This window comes from Pimephales promelas, chromosome 11 (genome assembly GCF_988280905.1).
Source record: "Pimephales promelas chromosome 11, fPimPro1.hap1.1, whole genome shotgun sequence".
NCBI lineage: Eukaryota > Metazoa > Chordata > Actinopteri > Cypriniformes > Leuciscidae > Pimephales > Pimephales promelas.
The window spans coordinates 13,823,404-13,839,536 of record NC_142779.1 but is presented as its reverse complement, the minus strand read 5'-3'; the positions used below and the strand labels follow the sequence as shown (position 1 = coordinate 13,839,536).

At 36.8% G+C, this 16,133-nt stretch overlaps 2 protein-coding genes across 4 annotated transcripts; one reads left to right on the top strand and one right to left on the bottom strand.

The window, feature by feature from the left end:
• Positions 1–592: 592 nt before the first annotated feature.
• bag3 (BAG cochaperone 3) lies at positions 593–6,413 on the bottom strand. Its single transcript, XM_039672613.2, has 4 exons — positions 6,122–6,413; positions 2,994–3,302; positions 1,887–2,180; positions 593–1,392 (listed from the first exon to the last, which is right to left on the bottom strand). The coding sequence occupies exons 1-4, from the start codon at positions 6,311–6,313 to the stop codon at positions 721–723; spliced, it is 1,467 nt and encodes a 488-aa protein (XP_039528547.2). The 5' UTR covers positions 6,314–6,413; the 3' UTR covers positions 593–720.
• A 947-nt stretch (positions 6,414–7,360) lies between these two features.
• tial1 (TIA1 cytotoxic granule-associated RNA binding protein-like 1) lies at positions 7,361–16,110 on the top strand. Of its 3 annotated transcripts, none has more exons than XM_039671889.2 (12): positions 7,361–7,522; positions 8,587–8,683; positions 9,036–9,134; positions 9,260–9,314; positions 9,401–9,488; positions 10,871–10,946; positions 11,238–11,346; positions 11,443–11,538; positions 11,640–11,724; positions 12,645–12,768; positions 14,542–14,681; positions 14,790–16,110. In XM_039671889.2, exons 1-12 carry the CDS (start codon positions 7,494–7,496, stop codon positions 14,902–14,904), a joined length of 1,113 nt encoding a protein of 370 aa, XP_039527823.1. In that variant the 5' UTR covers positions 7,361–7,493; the 3' UTR covers positions 14,905–16,110. The 3 variants fall into 3 exon arrangements, with proteins under 3 accessions (XP_039527823.1, XP_039527822.1, XP_039527821.1); XM_039671888.2 differs by having other exon boundaries at positions 8,985–9,134; XM_039671887.2 differs by having other exon boundaries at positions 7,362–7,522; positions 8,982–9,134.
• The last annotated feature ends 23 nt before the right edge of the window (positions 16,111–16,133 follow it).

Genomic DNA, 16,133 nt, shown 5'->3' with positions numbered 1-16,133 from the left:
TTATAAGTATAATTTTTTTTAGATCCAACATTTTTAAGAAGAACATTCTTACTATTGGAAATGTTCTTTTTGGCACAGAAAAATAGAATAAAAATATAGCATTATTTGTATCACTGTCATTCAACAAACAACAATACTGACAAGAGTTCAAACCATCTCAGGGAATTCTGTCAGCAAAGCTCGCTCTCAACAACGAATTATTCTCCCTGTATGTATATATATAACAAAACCTTCCCAGAATTCAAGACCAAAATGAATGCCTTTATATTTCAAATGTATACATTTCTTCTATTTTAGTCCACACATGAAAAATGTTACAAATCAAATCAAATCAAAAGTTTTTCTTTGTGATGGCCAACTACTTCAAAAAAATGTTCTTGAGGATTATTAAAAAGCATTTTAACATTCATTCCACATGGTATAAAAGATACTTATTGGACGTTAAAATACTTTCTTCTGGTTCAAGGCCTCGTTTTCACGTGTGTTTTAGAATAAAACGTGTCACCACTATGTCTTTTGCTATAAGACACTGGCATGGTGAGATTTGACAACAGCAGCATCACATAACAGCACACATGATTGCACTCAGTAAACAAATCACATTAGATCATTTAATTTCCAACAGAAAACTTAAATTATTTCGTGCATGCAACTAATAGTAATTGTGCAAGTAAAAACAAGAATGGGGATTTGATTAGTGTTCTTTTCAAATTTGTGCGATTATGAAATCTCCTTGACCTTTTCTGTATTTGCTTGATAAATCATACTTGGCTCTCCTTCCGCCTCGCGGCATTTGTCACCAGCCAGCTGCTCTCCAAACACCTCCAGTTCATCTAGAATGGTCTGAACTTTGCGGACACCATCCCTCCGAGCCTGACGCACATCTGGGCGACCTTCAGGGTCTACCGAGTCCAGAGCCAGCAGTTCTTTGGTCAACATCTCCTCCAGCAACAAGTATCTTTTATCATTCTTCTTCCCATCGAAGCATTTCACCTCCTGCGCCAGTTTCTCCACACGTTCCAATATCTGATGCACTTTGATCAGTCCTGGGTGACTCAGATCTTGTTCCAGAGTCTCCTCAGGCTCGACGTATGGCGGTGGGACGTCTTGAGGCGTTTGAGGGGCAGCTGTTTCCTGGGGTTCTGGTGCTGGAGGAACTTGTATGGTAATATTGGATGTCTCTGATATCTGCGGTGACTGCGGTGTAGGTTGTTGTGCTTTTGGCTGAGGTGTTTGTGCAGGTTGTTGTTTTTGTTGCTGTTGGTGTACTGGCTGATGATATATTTGTTGAGGAACATCACTAACTCTCTGAATGGGAAACTCAAATGCAGGCGACGCTCTGGCAATTTCTTCGACTGGTTGTTCAGGTTTATGTCCAATGTGTTGCTGGATCTGTCAATGTTAACATATTTACTTTTGTTTAATTTCATATATTACTTCTGAACACTTTAGTAATTGTAAAGTGGCCAAAATTGGTACTGCAATCACTTTCAAATTACTGTAGAGTGGTGTATCCCCTCCCCCTCCCCCCTGACTCGAGGTTGCCAGATAGGCTGCAGGATCCAACATTTTTTATCCTATACATTTGTATCTGTAGCTGTGGTAACTATAGCAGCGCTGGCAACCCGAATGCTGTTGTGATTGGTGGATCAGTGGGGGGTGGAGCATCAGACCAAAACACAACATGACAACATCAACATCAGTTGAGGGCTGCAACTTCACTTTTTAAATGACAATATCCTGGCTGGACTACTGTTGTCAGTCATATAAGTATTTGAAATTAACATGACATATCAGGGCCACTTTATGATTATTTGAAATAAATTTCTTGCATACACCTCCTTTAACATTAATGGCTTGAGCTTATGCCAAAAAATACCACATACCTGGGGTCTCTCTCCCATGATCTGAGAAATGACAGGTGACTGTGCCCTTAAGGGGACTGGGATGGGACTGGCAGCGCGGTTCTGTTGAATCTGAATGGGCACTTGTTCACGGTAGATTGGGATTTTTTCGCGTGTGGGATGAGAACTTTGGCTAGGCTGGGGTTGTAGGCCCCCTCCTACACCCTCATGGATCACCGGAATAGGGATGTAGCCTGTTCGGAGACCCGTACTGCTGGGTCGGGGCTGTTGATGAAGGCCACTGATTTGTTGGTGTGTCCCCTGTGGTTGATGAACCTAGTGAAAATGAAAATACAGTTTGATTTTGGGAAAAGCTAGCACTACCTTTACACTATACACTACCATTGAAATTAATCCTTTTATTCAGCAAGGACGCATTAAATTGATTATATATAAATAATAGAATAATATTGTATTCAATTAACTTGGGCAAGGGTTGACAAACCAATGTGAAGTGCCACAGTAAATAAAGACAGAAAATTAGAATCAACAATAATGTGTTTATATTACCACTATTAGCAAGTGTTAATTTTCAGAAACCTATAAAACCATGACATCTTTAAAATGTAGGGTAACACTTTATTTTACAGTGTCACTGTTACACATGTCAACTACAGTAATAAGTATAAATTATGCATGCTTACATGCAACAAACCCTAAACTAAACCCTATAGCAAGTACATGTAGTTACTTAATATTATTCAGTACTTAAATGTATAGTTACAGACACCTTAAAATAAACCAAATTTACAATACAATATAATTTATTTTCCCCTTAGGCAAATTTGTCTTGGGCTCAGTGTATACTGCATTTCCAAATCACAGAATAAATAAATAAATCACATGTATCTCACCTAAACAATTCATACAGTGGAGCAGAACATGTAGATGAGTGTCATATTGCACAGCTAAAAAGGCCACTGTTATTGCACAAATTCTTTAGCAAGAAAATACAGTGCACCAAGGGAAACTTGGAAATTTCAAGTTCAAATCCTTCAGAAGCATACCCAATAACTGAATGTGAATCTTTCACAATGTATCCAAAGTCTGGCAGAAACTGCCATATCTAAAAGGACCTAATGGGCTTACCTCAGGCCCATGTAAAGCAGGAGAGCAAGACAAACATGCTTCTGATGGGGCCTGTACTGGAGATTTAGGCCGACAGTGTGCTGTTGGGGTCGGGGAAGGTGTACGTCCTTCTGTTCTCAAGTTTTGCTGCACTGATGGATGGAAGTAAGAGAAACTCGGATACTGCTGCAGCCTGGGTTCATTGTTTTCATGGGAGACTGGGATGGGGATGTAGCCCTGGCGTAGCATTGGTTGCCTCATCTCTTGAATAAAGGTTTTATGCATGTCCTGAGGAGACTCTGAGGACATAGAGGGGCCATTTGAAAAAATCTGAAAAAATAAATAAATATATAAGCAGTTGAAAACACTATTCAAAAATAACTGGTTACAGTATATCCTCACGCAATGATGACAAATTTAACACCATAATGCAAGTAAAGCAATATACTCTGGTAAACATAGATCTGATCAACAACATCACTTCTGATGATGCTCTTCATTCCTTCTCCACTGAAGAATTTAGTAGCTATACGGCAAATTGTTTTGCAGGAGAAGGCAAATAATGAAAGCATGCCTGGGTTACTGAGTAAGCTCCAATTATTAACAAGCAGCATGACTTGCACCAATGACTTTGCTAAGGCCAAAAATATTAAAAACAAGCCAGAGATAATGGTATGTAGATCTTTTTTTGTGTAATAACCCTGAATAATCAGTATCTAGATCATTATTCTCATAATTAATCTGAACTGTAAAAGGAATGGGTATATACTGTATACACCATAGCCACAATGGGGACAAACTTTTAGGAGTTAAACATTGACAAACGTAAGAAGTGTTCAAATAGTGCTTTACTACAAATCACAACGTCTAAAAACTCCAGTATTCTCTTAATGTTATATCAGTTATGCTTATATACATTTTGTGAACTGAAAGTCACTCTCATAGACATATGACACATTTTCTGATGTGATTAACAGTGTTTTACACCTGCTAAATTTTTCCTATTAGCTTCACATCACTGTCAAGTTGTAGAATTTTACGACTTGTCATACACAGTCATATGCGAATTCCACCCGTTGTAAATCTGTCTAAATTATATTATTTATTATTATGTTACTGCAGCCAAATGAATAAATGAATTTATTTCATAATGTGATTTCCGATTTCCTCCCCACTTTACATTCTTTTACTTCAATGAAAGGTTAGATTTTTGCTTTTTTTAAATGAAAGATCAAAAGGATAATGCAATTTTTACAGCCATTTTTGATCATTTTAACCAGGGGTGCCATTAATTCTGATCACAACTGTAAATGTAAAACTAAGCTTAAACACAGCTCGCATTTTCTCCCATCCGTTTGACATGAAAAGGTCAGTTCGCCCTCGCTCAATGACAAGGCTGTCCAGGATCAAACATGAAATATGAGTGGGTAAAAACTCGCTGTACACAACAACTGTTAAGCGACTGCATTGGCTTACAGGATATACCCAGTATGCATTCGATTCTAATGCCATGACTCACTCTAGGCAGCATTTTTCAATGGGTTCCTGTGGTGTTGACACTGTGTCTTAAAATACTCTTTGTGAGGGGGAGGGCCTCCCTTACTCATCAATGTAAATCAGAGGTGCACAGACACAACAAACATCAAACGATATAATATCCCTAACAAATTATCACGAAACACATTCTGATTTCGAAGCCGAAGAACAGCCAATGAGTATACATACTTAAAGACACCGGTTTTCAAAAGGGGGCCAATTATTGCTAAATAAAGGTGCGCCACAGTTACTTTTGCTCATTGTCTGTGAAATTTCACCTACAAAATCTAATCTAGTCATCTCAATTGGAAAAATTTGCTGTGTTGGGCAACAGAAAGGTGCTTGGTTTGAATGTGACTTCTGTATGAGCTGTGCCGCCTCATGCATCGATTCACTACACTATTTTCAAATAGAGTTTTTGTCTGTGAAATTCAAATTGAAATTTCGCTAATGAGACCGCAATTTAACAGATTTTTTAGAGGAAAAACATTCTATGCATCAAGTACCAGACAATGATAAATTATATTTCAGATGTTGACGTTCAGCAAAATGTTTCTCCATCCCAAATAAAAATGTAATGTAGGCTACAACTACAAGTCTTTGCATTGTAAACATACAAACAAATATGTAAAGACATTAAAATGACAATATACCAAATCTATTATCTGCCTAGCTTAAAATGCAACACTATTCTGATTCATTTCTCTAAGACTCCTAGGCCTAAAGCTTAAAACTCCAGATTGGTTTATAATGTTATCAAATTAGGAGATTTAGATGTAGTTTTACAAAACTGATTCAAAACCAAGTGAGAATAAAGGCTAGTATGACCTCAAGCCCTCTGCTTTTTTTTTTTTTTTTTTTTGACACGGACGCCAAGAGTAGCGCCCAGTTTATCTCCTGGCAGCTGTGTCTTTCCAGTAGATTCTTGGTGACACTTCGGACAAGTGTTGATCTACCTAATGGAGGATGCCAACTGGCAAACCCTCGCCCCACACCCCACATTTTTTTTACTTCCATAACAGTTTGACACTTCCCGTATGTAACTTTCAAGCCCATTCATTGGGAATGTCAGAATGCATGAGTGGGTGGATCTTTCTCAAATCCCATGTAAGGGAAACTTTGAGGGACGTGTTATACTGTTCAGTTCCAGGGACGTGGAGAACAAGCGCAGTGTGCGTGTTTCTCGGGGCTTTAAATAAACATTGTGGAGTCGTTCTAACACTCTCACATATGACTGCAGTGCGTCACACACTAATCACTTCAGCTGAGATCATCACACTAATATATTTCGCCTGTGCATATTCCATCAAGCCGTTCGAATGCACGCAAAGCGTTATTTCAATAGAGGTGACTGCGCGAGCTAAAGCAAATATATCAAGTGCGTGGCTGTTCAACCCTAGACAGTGTCTGCTCAAGTATGGTTTGGATACTGAGTGGGATCGTAGCCTACGCACTCAACAAAATTGACTTTTCGATGAAACACCCAGTAAAATGCCGTAACCCAAAGTAGCTAATCTATTAAACGCGCCATCTAGATCTGCATTTTAAATCACCTGGCAACCGATCACGTTTGACAGCGCAACTTCCAAAAGCAAAATCAAGATCTATCTTACCTTTTTCGTGTCATGTCTCGGATCATTCCACGTCGTTGTGCGATTGTTGTGATCCACAAAAAACGGCCAACCTGTCTGCGGGTCAATTTTGATCTCCCACCCAGGTGGTAGAGGATCGTTAGTTGCCATCGTTTCGACTGGAGACAGTGTTTTCATACTCTGATATTGCTTCGCTCCCGAATATTGTGCCATTACAGCCGCTACAGTCGCTTTAAAGGGTCCGTTTGATGACGTACTGTAAATGGGGATGGGTTTCTGGAAGCAGCAAGGTCCATCCGAAGACTAACGTTACCGAGAAAGTTCTAGGGTTCACTGTGTAACGCCCACGTGTGTGACCATAAATGACCCCTTGACCGTCCAGACAGAGATCCGCTCTGATCCGCTTAATTAATCGCCTACCTCTCCGGTTTATTGGACCGAGAACACTTGTTGCTTTTTAGTGTTCACCTCTGAAGACAGACAGCAATACTTAAAAAAAAATCTGTCTTATCTATACTGTCATTCTTCTTCATATTTGTCATCTATCACATAATACTAAAATATTTGGAATGTAAAGGCAACCCCATATAATCCCTCGATTCTTTCTATAGATAAAATTGAATAACCTATACAATTTAATACAAACTATAATGTGAAATACTAGGACAGTTATACCTGCATTTCAGCATGTTACAGCTTTAGTAATGTGTTGTAAATCTATAATTAATTAAATACTTGACATTTTATAATATTTAGGCACTCATCTCATGCATCCTTAAATATGAAGAATACATTGCAACAATTTTTTTTCTATCATAATACACACACACACACACACACACACACACACACACACACACTATTTATAATAATACACACACACACACACACACACACACACACACACATTTTACAAAAAAAGTAATCAAGTAATTCGAAGAATCGAATCGAATTTGGTGATGATTTTCAGACGTTTTCTGGTTTCTTAAAATGTAAAATCTCTGTCTACAATCACTACCTATCATCATTAAAATATTGCATGGTATCAGTGCTATTTGTGTTTCTTTTGACCAGAACAGAAGACCAGGCATCCATTAAAACTTAACAAGTGGTCACTGGAAAACAAGTATAAGGCCAAGTACACATAAATAACACGCAAGGTCACATTATCAAGTAAAATGCAGTTATATTTTATCAATCTCCCCTTTCCTTGTCTGGCTGATCAATCGTCTGCCTGTGCGCATGCGCAGTGGCTGTCTTCCTGACTACCCGTGTTCCGCCATTTTCTACTCAAGATTGAAAGTAGCACCAGTCAGTATTGTTCATCCTAAAAATAAACCACATTTGAGATACTGAAAACAGGTTTTGTTAGCACTTCTTCCGGCATCCAAGAATGGAAGACGAGAGCCACCCAAAAACCCTGTAAGTAGCGGAAAACACAAATCCAGTCAGTGTTCAGTGAATAACCGCTCAATCGTTAGCTCCACTGCACTGACATACTTCTAGCTAACAGCTAACGTTAGCTCCAAATAGGACGTCCTACAAACGTTTTTGACATCAAGGGGTTTTAGTAAGCGCTGTTTAATATCGACCGGGTTCAGTCAGTTACTATTGCTCACATTTCGCACAGTAGGAAAGATCGAAAAGCTTTTATCTTCATCCGACAAGTGTGAGAAACCTGTTTAGCTGTAGCATTCTGAAGCTAAGCTAGCTGCTAAGCAGTCAATTTGGCTAGCTATACATCAAAATAATGAAATCAAATCAAATGTTTATACATTAGCTAAATGTGAACTGCATTTCCTAAGTTACGGTATATAGGGTTATTATGTAATTTAATAAAATATTTTGTCAGTATCCATGTGTTTAGACGAGTAACGTTATGTCATTGCCTGCTGATTTAGTGAAGGCCAAATCTAATCTCAGGCTTGCTTTTTTTCTAGAAATGTTGGTTTTATATTTTGTACAACGTCTTCAGATTAAAATGTCAACTGATTTGACTGGTTGATTAACTGCAACACATTTTCAGTAGTTCAGTTATGAGGGCAAATGTGTATTCCCATCGTAATGTCACTCATGCAAAAAAGGGGGGCTGTCAGATCTATACCTAGATCATCTATAAATATACTCATATAACCGAACATCAGTTGACTCCTTCACATGGAGCGTGTTTTATCTCTGCTCTAAGAATTGTGTTTATAGCCATACAGACTCTGAAATATACATTTGAATTATTGTATTATAATTTATTTTATGTAGTTTTGAAAACCCAAGGACTCTCAGAAGATGTATTGTTTTTGGCTAGATTAGGGCCTCAGCAAGTTTATATTGGCGTTTTAAGATTAATTTGTAGCCATATCAGTGATCTATCATGTTCTTTTTAAAAAACTATATGTATCTAATGTAGTCTAAAAACATGTTTATATGGGGGTAATCTATAATTGATGTTTATATCTTTTAAATGAATGTGTTTTATCTGTTTATTTCAGCTACGTGGGGAATCTTTCAAGAGATGTAACGGAGAATTTGATCCTTCAGTTATTTACTCAGATTGGGCCATGTAAAAGTTGTAAAATGATAACAGAGGTAAAGAAAAATCATCACAAAATATGTTTTTCCAAATGTTCCCTGAAATGTTCTGTATTTGAGCTCCTCCACGAGTTTGTAAGTGTAAATGGGTTTGTGTGGAAACACCTGCCAAACTCAACATTTGTTAATATTTGGAATAAATTTGCTTTTAAATTATCCTGGAACAATTTCTTAAATTTTCTTAAAATCAAACCAAAATGCCAAAATGATGTTAATGACAGAAAATATTAAACAGAGCCTTCCACCCAATACCCATGACATTGCAATAATATATTTTCCTGGCTTTTCTTCTCAGCAGTCCGATAGCAGCAGGAAGATGAACTCTTCTATTGGATTTTCTGTTTTGCAGCAAACAAGCAATGATCCATATTGCTTTGTCGAATTCTTTGAACACAGAGACGCTGCAGCTGCCTTAGCCGCCATGAACGGAAGGAAGATTTTGGGAAAGGTGCATCTTGCGGCATTGTTTCATTAGAAAAGTGGAACAAGATTTGGGTGGTTTTATGTTTATTGTGGTTCATTGCAAGCTAAATATAAAATTAATGGCTTCAATAAGTGTGTTTCTATTGACAGGAAGTCAAGGTAAATTGGGCGACTACTCCTAGCAGTCAGAAGAAAGATACATCTAGTAAGTTATTGTCTTTTATATTAATTGTGGTTTAGTTGTTGTTTTTTTATGTAATAGTTTGTGTTAAATGTAATTTTTTTCTGCAGATCACTTTCATGTTTTTGTGGGAGATTTGAGCCCTGAAATCACAACTGATGACATCAGAGCTGCATTTGCACCTTTTGGGAAAATCTCGTAAGTTGCATGATGTCGCACCTTTCTATGGAATATGTTTTGCTTTTGTCTGAATAATGTCGAGTGGTGGTGTTGAGGTTACTTTGATTCATATGAACTCGCTCTCTATTTTTTTAAACCCCTGTTTTCCCTAATACTGTGGAAACAATTTCATAGATTTATTTATTTTATTTTGGTTACCTTTTGTTGTTGATAGTTGTTAACATATTTACTAATTTTAGGAATTGAAACGTGCTGGGATTAGCTGACACTTTAGTCACATTTCTGTCAGTAATGAAAGCTTTATTTCTCCTTGATAAATGTAACAGTCCCATAATCAATATTATAAGCAAGCACAGGTCTAGTCACAGCAAGTATAGTCAATATTGTGTGTACCCAGATCGATCTGTTGTAAAGTGCACCTTAAAAATTCTCATCACTTCACTGCTTTTCTGAAATTGGTAAGTAGTTTTGATTTACATAAATTTAAATTTGTAGTTGTCAACACACAAAAAAAACACAAAACATTATGCACTGCTACTCTGCAAAAATTTCAGTCTCCTTTAGCTCTGAGTGTCAGTTAATAGAGCTCTGGTTATTTTACAGAAATGCTCATAGGATTGGACAGGAGCTTGAAGGCTAACAGCAAGGAACTGTGCACTCTGGGAACTCAGATGTAGATTTTTTTTCTATTTACTCTTTGCTTTTCATATTTGTATACTGCAATATTTTTCAATTAACGCTGACGTAGTGTAGACTTTTAACAATCCCTAGATAATTCATGAATATTTGCTTGTAAATTTGTTATATGATGGTTTTCCTAGTTGTGTTGATAGTTTGATTCTCCTACAATTCTGAAAATGTTAATTTCTCGAAATTTTCAGCTTCCCAAACTCCATATTGGTGGTAAAGAATTGACCAGGAAAAATAAAGAAATCTGTTAACAGGCCATGTATGCCTTTTAATTCCTTTTTTTCTCTTTTGATATTTCTATGTATTCTTGAGTAGAATTAGAGACAGCAATTGAAACTAGGAATGCATGGTAATGACATTGATGACTTTTACTAGTATAAGAGATTAAGTTCTAGTTATTAAGATGAAGATTGGACCATTATGTTGTGTCACAGGAGATGTCTTAAGAAAAGTTGCAATATTTGCAGGAGCTTTTAAAGACATGCAGTAGTGTAGGTTGCATGACTTTGTACTTGTTTTTTTATTTTATATATTTTTTAAAGTACCAGTAATCAAGAGAATATGCAGTTGTTAGTGTAATGTTTTGTTAGAATTATTTAGGATATTGTAACAGTGTCAGTACAGTGCAATGTGTGTGGTTCCTTTCTTTTTTAGATCCTCTAGCAAACCTTCAATGGACTGACTTTTCCGTTGTTACGTTTTTCTTTCAGGGATGCACGGGTGGTGAAGGATATGACAACAGGGAAATCAAAGGGGTATGGATTTGTGTCCTTCTATAACAAACTGGTAAGGCTCCAGTACAGGAACACAGAGTGAAGGTTATTCTATTTCTGTTTACTACAATTCATATTATAGCTGTAGTATTACAGATATTCTTACAGATACAGATATATACTGTTTAGTTTGCTGTTTGAGTGTAAGGTTATAGTCAGTTTAGTTATAGTACTTCAAAGCAAACTAGGACATCTATGTGGGTAGTTCCTAATTATAAAGATGAACTCTTGAAAGACTAGTAGTGCTTCTGAGAGTTTGTGTTTTTTGTTTTGTGTTTATTAAATCAAGTTTCTTCTCTTTTAGGATGCTGAGAATGCTATAGTACACATGGGCGGTCAATGGCTTGGTGGACGGCAAATCCGGACTAACTGGGCAACTCGGAAACCACCCGCCCCCAAGAGTGTGCAAGAAAGTAAGTCTGATCTCAATCCACTTTGTCTTTCTTTGGTTTGCTAACTGTCTTTGAGTTGAGCTAATTTAACGTGACTGTAATTGGGGACAATTTCAGACAGCTCCAAGCAGCTTAGGTTTGATGAGGTGGTAAATCAATCGAGTCCTCAGAACTGCACAGTGTACTGCGGGGGCATTCAGTCAGGTCTCACAGGTATGTGTGCATTTGCCCTTTTAATCACCTGTTCTGAGTATTAGTAGGCATGCTCGCTCTTAGTGCTTTGTGATGTGACTCACACTGCTCTCATCAAACAGAACACCTTATGCGGCAGACGTTTTCTCCTTTCGGGCAGATAATGGAGATCAGAGTTTTCCCGGAGAAGGGTTATTCTTTTATCAGGTATCATTCAAGGAACTATTCCTCTGTTGTGTTTTCAGTCGTCTTATATTTAGATGGTTTATGATGTGGAGAGTCTGTAAGATGTTAATGGTTGCTTGTTGTGGTTAAATAGTATGAGCTGCAATTAAATGGTTCGAAATGAGATGTGCACAAACCTGCTGAAATTAAATCATTGTTTGTTTGTTTTTTAGCTCATTTTTTTACTCTTTTCACACCAAAAAAATAGATGATATGGGTAATATGGATTGACAACCTCTCTTAATCAGCCAAGCTAGTAAAATACCAACATCAATAAGGCCAAATATCAGCATTGTATTAAACTGATTTCACAAAAAGGGGGCAACAAACTAATCTAACAGACAACCTTTTGTTATACATCTTAGTCTTTAAATGATTAAAAACACTAAAATAAATTACTATTAATTACAGTACCATTCAAAAGTCTGGGGTCAGTAAGATTGTTTAAAGAAATAATACGGAAAAAAATCCATTAAATAGATGGTAACAGTAAAGGCATTTATGATGTTACAAAAGGTTTCCATTTCAAAGAAATGCTTTTTAATTTTTTTTAAATAGATTTTGTAAATAATTTTTTTTTTTTCATTTTTGCTTTATATTCATCAAAGAATCCTGAAAAAAGTATCACTGTTTCCATACAAAATATTAAGCAGCACAGCTGTTAATAAATAATAAATCTTATGGAAAACCGTACCTGATCTTGTACAATTTACATGTTTAATTTATTATATGGAATAACGAAGTTATTTATATATTAATATATTATTTCTATAATATACTTGTTAATTTCAAAGGGAATAATATAAGCTGGTGACCAAGACAGTCCCTCTGATTGTATTGTAAAACATAGGATGGCTTTGCTCTTCCATTTCTTCAATCACCAGCATCGTTTTTTTTGTCAGGTTCTCATCTCATGAAAGTGCTGCTCATGCCATCGTCTCTGTGAATGGTACTACCATCGAAGGTCATGTTGTGAAGTGCTACTGGGGCAAAGAGTCACCTGACATGGCCAAAAATGTCCAACCGGTAAGTGCTTGTGAATTTGCTTTATTAGTAGTATTATTAATCTCAATCTCATTTTAATGTGGCATTGAATCTATCCCATAGATAGATAGTAGGGGTGTGGAAAGCAGCCGGTATTTGTATCTGTATTTGTATTTGTTGAGGGGGGAAAAGGATTATTCAAAGGTGAAGTAAAATTCAAAGGTGTAAAAATCCATTTATGTGTAAAATCCATTTAAAAAAAAGTATATCCATTATAATAATTATGGATATGCAATATTGATTGATGTTTTTCTATAAATCCAGCAATGAATAAGTAACAAGGAACGTCACTGAAAAGAAAATAACATAACAGCCATTACCTCATCCATGGTTAAACCAACAACTAATAAAATACTATGGACAATATGAACCCAACCACCACATGTCCTTGTTGGAGGACGCTGAACAGACAGAATAAGTAACGGATAATGTACAGCGAGGCGGTTAATTATGAGCCCGAATATTTGAATTTTCGAATATTCGATCTGTAATTATTATTTGAAAAATAAAATACTATTTGAATTTTACTATGTTACTTTGCTGGCGGTAAATTATGTGAACCCATGATAAAGCCCAAGGACTAACACGCAGTTATAATTAAATGCTCTGGGTGGCGCTGTGGAGTATGTTAACAACTGTTATCATTCATGCTGCTTGAGCTTGCTTTTATTAATGCTTTTGTTTTTTATATTTTTTATTTACATATAAACCTACTGTTATCTTTTCAACTAAAAGAAAACTTTAACATATATTGTAAGCTTGTTGTGTATATTGCCTAATTATAAGCTTGTTCAGAAATGGTGACAAAAACATAACAAAAGACCCAAACAAACTGAAAATAACGTCTTTTTCATTAAACGTCATTTAAATAAACGAATATTCATTTTTTTATGAGCCCGAATATTCGAATGCATTATTTTTGAAAAATCCCATTCCTAATAACAACTGCCTTGCTATACATTATCCCGTTTATTACATGGCTGCCTACCAAATAAATCAATAGTTTTAATCAAAATATTGATTTAAAAAGGAGTTTATTGATTTAAAAACGATTGTATTGCTTTCGCTTAAAAACATAGTCCGTTCTATCTCTACATTTGGAATCCATGGCAACAATCTGTTTCTCAACGGTGTGTTTTACTTAGCAGCGGTCTGTCATTAACAAATAACCATAGAAATAACAGACTGTATTCTACATTAGAATTCAATCAAGCCATGTAATAAAAACAAATAATTAACGTTACCGAGCTAACAGAGCTACATAAACAGAACAAACATGAGAGCACCCGACTGCAGACGTCAATAATGCAGCTTAATGGAAGAATCTCCCGATCAAGCTTCCCAAGTTATAAACTGCCTCCGGAACCCAGTTAAGGTACAAAAATCTATTCAACAAATCTATTCAAATCTATTGTTGAAAAATCTATTCAACAAAAATAGTGATGTGTTTTTTCGCTCAGCCGAGCCCTCTCTGTTGCTGTGAGGAGCCGCCTGTGTCGGTCACCTCTTCCTGAACATCACTCATTCACTCGCCCACTACGGTCTCATGAGGAAACGCAACTTTTTGATATAAAGTTTTTCTTGTTCCCGAATACAAGTATTTGTTCGAAATAAGTATCCGCAAAAAACATGTTGTTTGTGCCTTTCCGAATACCATATTCGGGTTCGGCTCCACCCCTAATAGATAGATAGGCAGATAGATAGTTCAATATGGACTTGAGTCCATATCTCAAGTTCTTGATCCTTCCTTTACAGATGGAGTATGGTCAGTGGGGACATTGGAATCAAATGTACAGCAATCCTCAACAATACGGTCAGTACATGACAAATGGCTGGCAAGTACCATCATATGGAATGTACGGACAAACATGGAATCAGCAAGGATTTGGTGTAGAGTAAGTTTTCATGTATTTGTATGCGTGTCATATACCTCGGTTTACTTGTGTTGAGTGTAGTGCCTATGTAGAATGGTTACACCCACTTTTTGTTGTTCTCTGCTCTAGACAATCACAGTCTCCTGCCTGGGTGGGAGGCTTTGGGACACAACCCTCTCAGGCTCAGCCTGGCCCAGTGATGAACCAGGCTAACTTTGGCATGGCCGGGTACCAGACACAGTGATCTGACCTTCGTTCTCTATTATACACACTATAAACTAATAAGTGCACATCATCTTTTCCCTACAAGTTTTGGATGGGGAGGAATCCTTTGTTGTAAAGATGCAAATTTAGATTAGAGGCAATTGAAACAAGCGCCTTTCATGGAGATCTGAATTAATTTGAGAGTTGTTCCTGTTTTAGTGGAATTGGAGATGTATTATCTCTTGTATCCCCACCATTTTTTTACTGCATATCTTGAGGAAAACTGCTGATTTTCCCTTAAATCCCAGCTTCAGGAACTTCACAGGTACATTGCAGAAAGCCCTTGGTGTAAATGGTTTTTTAAGCTAAGTATTTTTTCTCTCTCTCTCTCTCTCTCTCTCTCTCTCTCTCTCTCCCTCCCCCCCCCCCTCTCTCCTCTCTCTCTCTCCTCCAAACTGATCATGCGTTTGCTTGTTCATTGCAGTATGGACTTTGAATTTTGTACAAAAACACAACAAATGGCAGCAAAAAAAATTTTTCATTCTGACTTGGCAAACAAATGTGAGTAAAGGCACTTTTGGGGGGTTCATTGGACCTGTGTCTTGTAAATGTTGACGTGTAAATGAATTTCTATGTGCAGTGGTGTATATTTAATCCACATTAGCTCCCTGTTCTCCTCAGATTCTAGAGCTCTTTGATACAGTGTGTATAATGTATCTTTTTACTCCAATTTACAGACAGTGAAATCTCTCCCGTTCACTATGGAGAAAGGGTCATGATGGCCATACCTGTAAATATCTTTTGATATCTTGGCCTGGAATAAGGGTTTCAAAGCATGCGCTCTACTTGACAGACCTTTATAGAACTAACGCAGCGTATGTTAGACAAACGTTACATGTGTGACTGACAGTTACAAGCAAGCCTTAATTTTTGCACAGTCACACAAATTTCAGTTTAACAATTTGAGACCCTCGTAGATAGCTGTATGATTTATTTTAGAGCCTACTGTAAATTTTGTCCTTTTGCTGTTTTAACAAATATGCGTGCCATTTGAGTAGCCAGAGGTGAGGTTTGGATTTTTTTTTTTTTTCCTGGGGATGTTGAGGAATTGCATGCTTCAAACCGTAATATTGAGGTTGCTCAAAGCATTGAATGTACAAGGCAGAAATGTTTGAATACAACTTAGCATTTCAAGTTTTCTTTTTAGTCTAAATGAGTCTCAATAAATGAACCATTGGACAAGAAATGTTTCTCACTTTTGTTTTTTCA

Excerpts from the sequence above, each read along its gene's own strand:
- tial1 (XM_039671887.2), top strand. The coding sequence starts at position 7,494 with ATGGAAGACGAGAGCCACCCAAAAACCCT. Across the intron at positions 7,523-8,586 it reads GAGAGCCACCCAAAAACCCT|CTACGTGGGGAATCTTTCAA; the intron begins GTAAGTAGCGGA and ends TGTTTATTTCAG. Across the intron at positions 9,489-10,870 it reads GCACCTTTTGGGAAAATCTC|GGATGCACGGGTGGTGAAGG; the intron begins GTAAGTTGCATG and ends TTTTTCTTTCAG.
- bag3 (XM_039672613.2), bottom strand. The coding sequence starts at position 6,313 with ATGGCACAATATTCGGGAGCGAAGCAATATCAGAGTATGAAAACACTG. Across the intron at positions 3,303-6,121 it reads CGAGACATGACACGAAAAAG|ATTTTTTCAAATGGCCCCTC; the intron begins GTAAGATAGATC and ends TTATTTTTTCAG. Across the intron at positions 1,393-1,886 it reads TCATGGGAGAGAGACCCCAG|ATCCAGCAACACATTGGACA; the intron begins GTATGTGGTATT and ends TAACATTGACAG.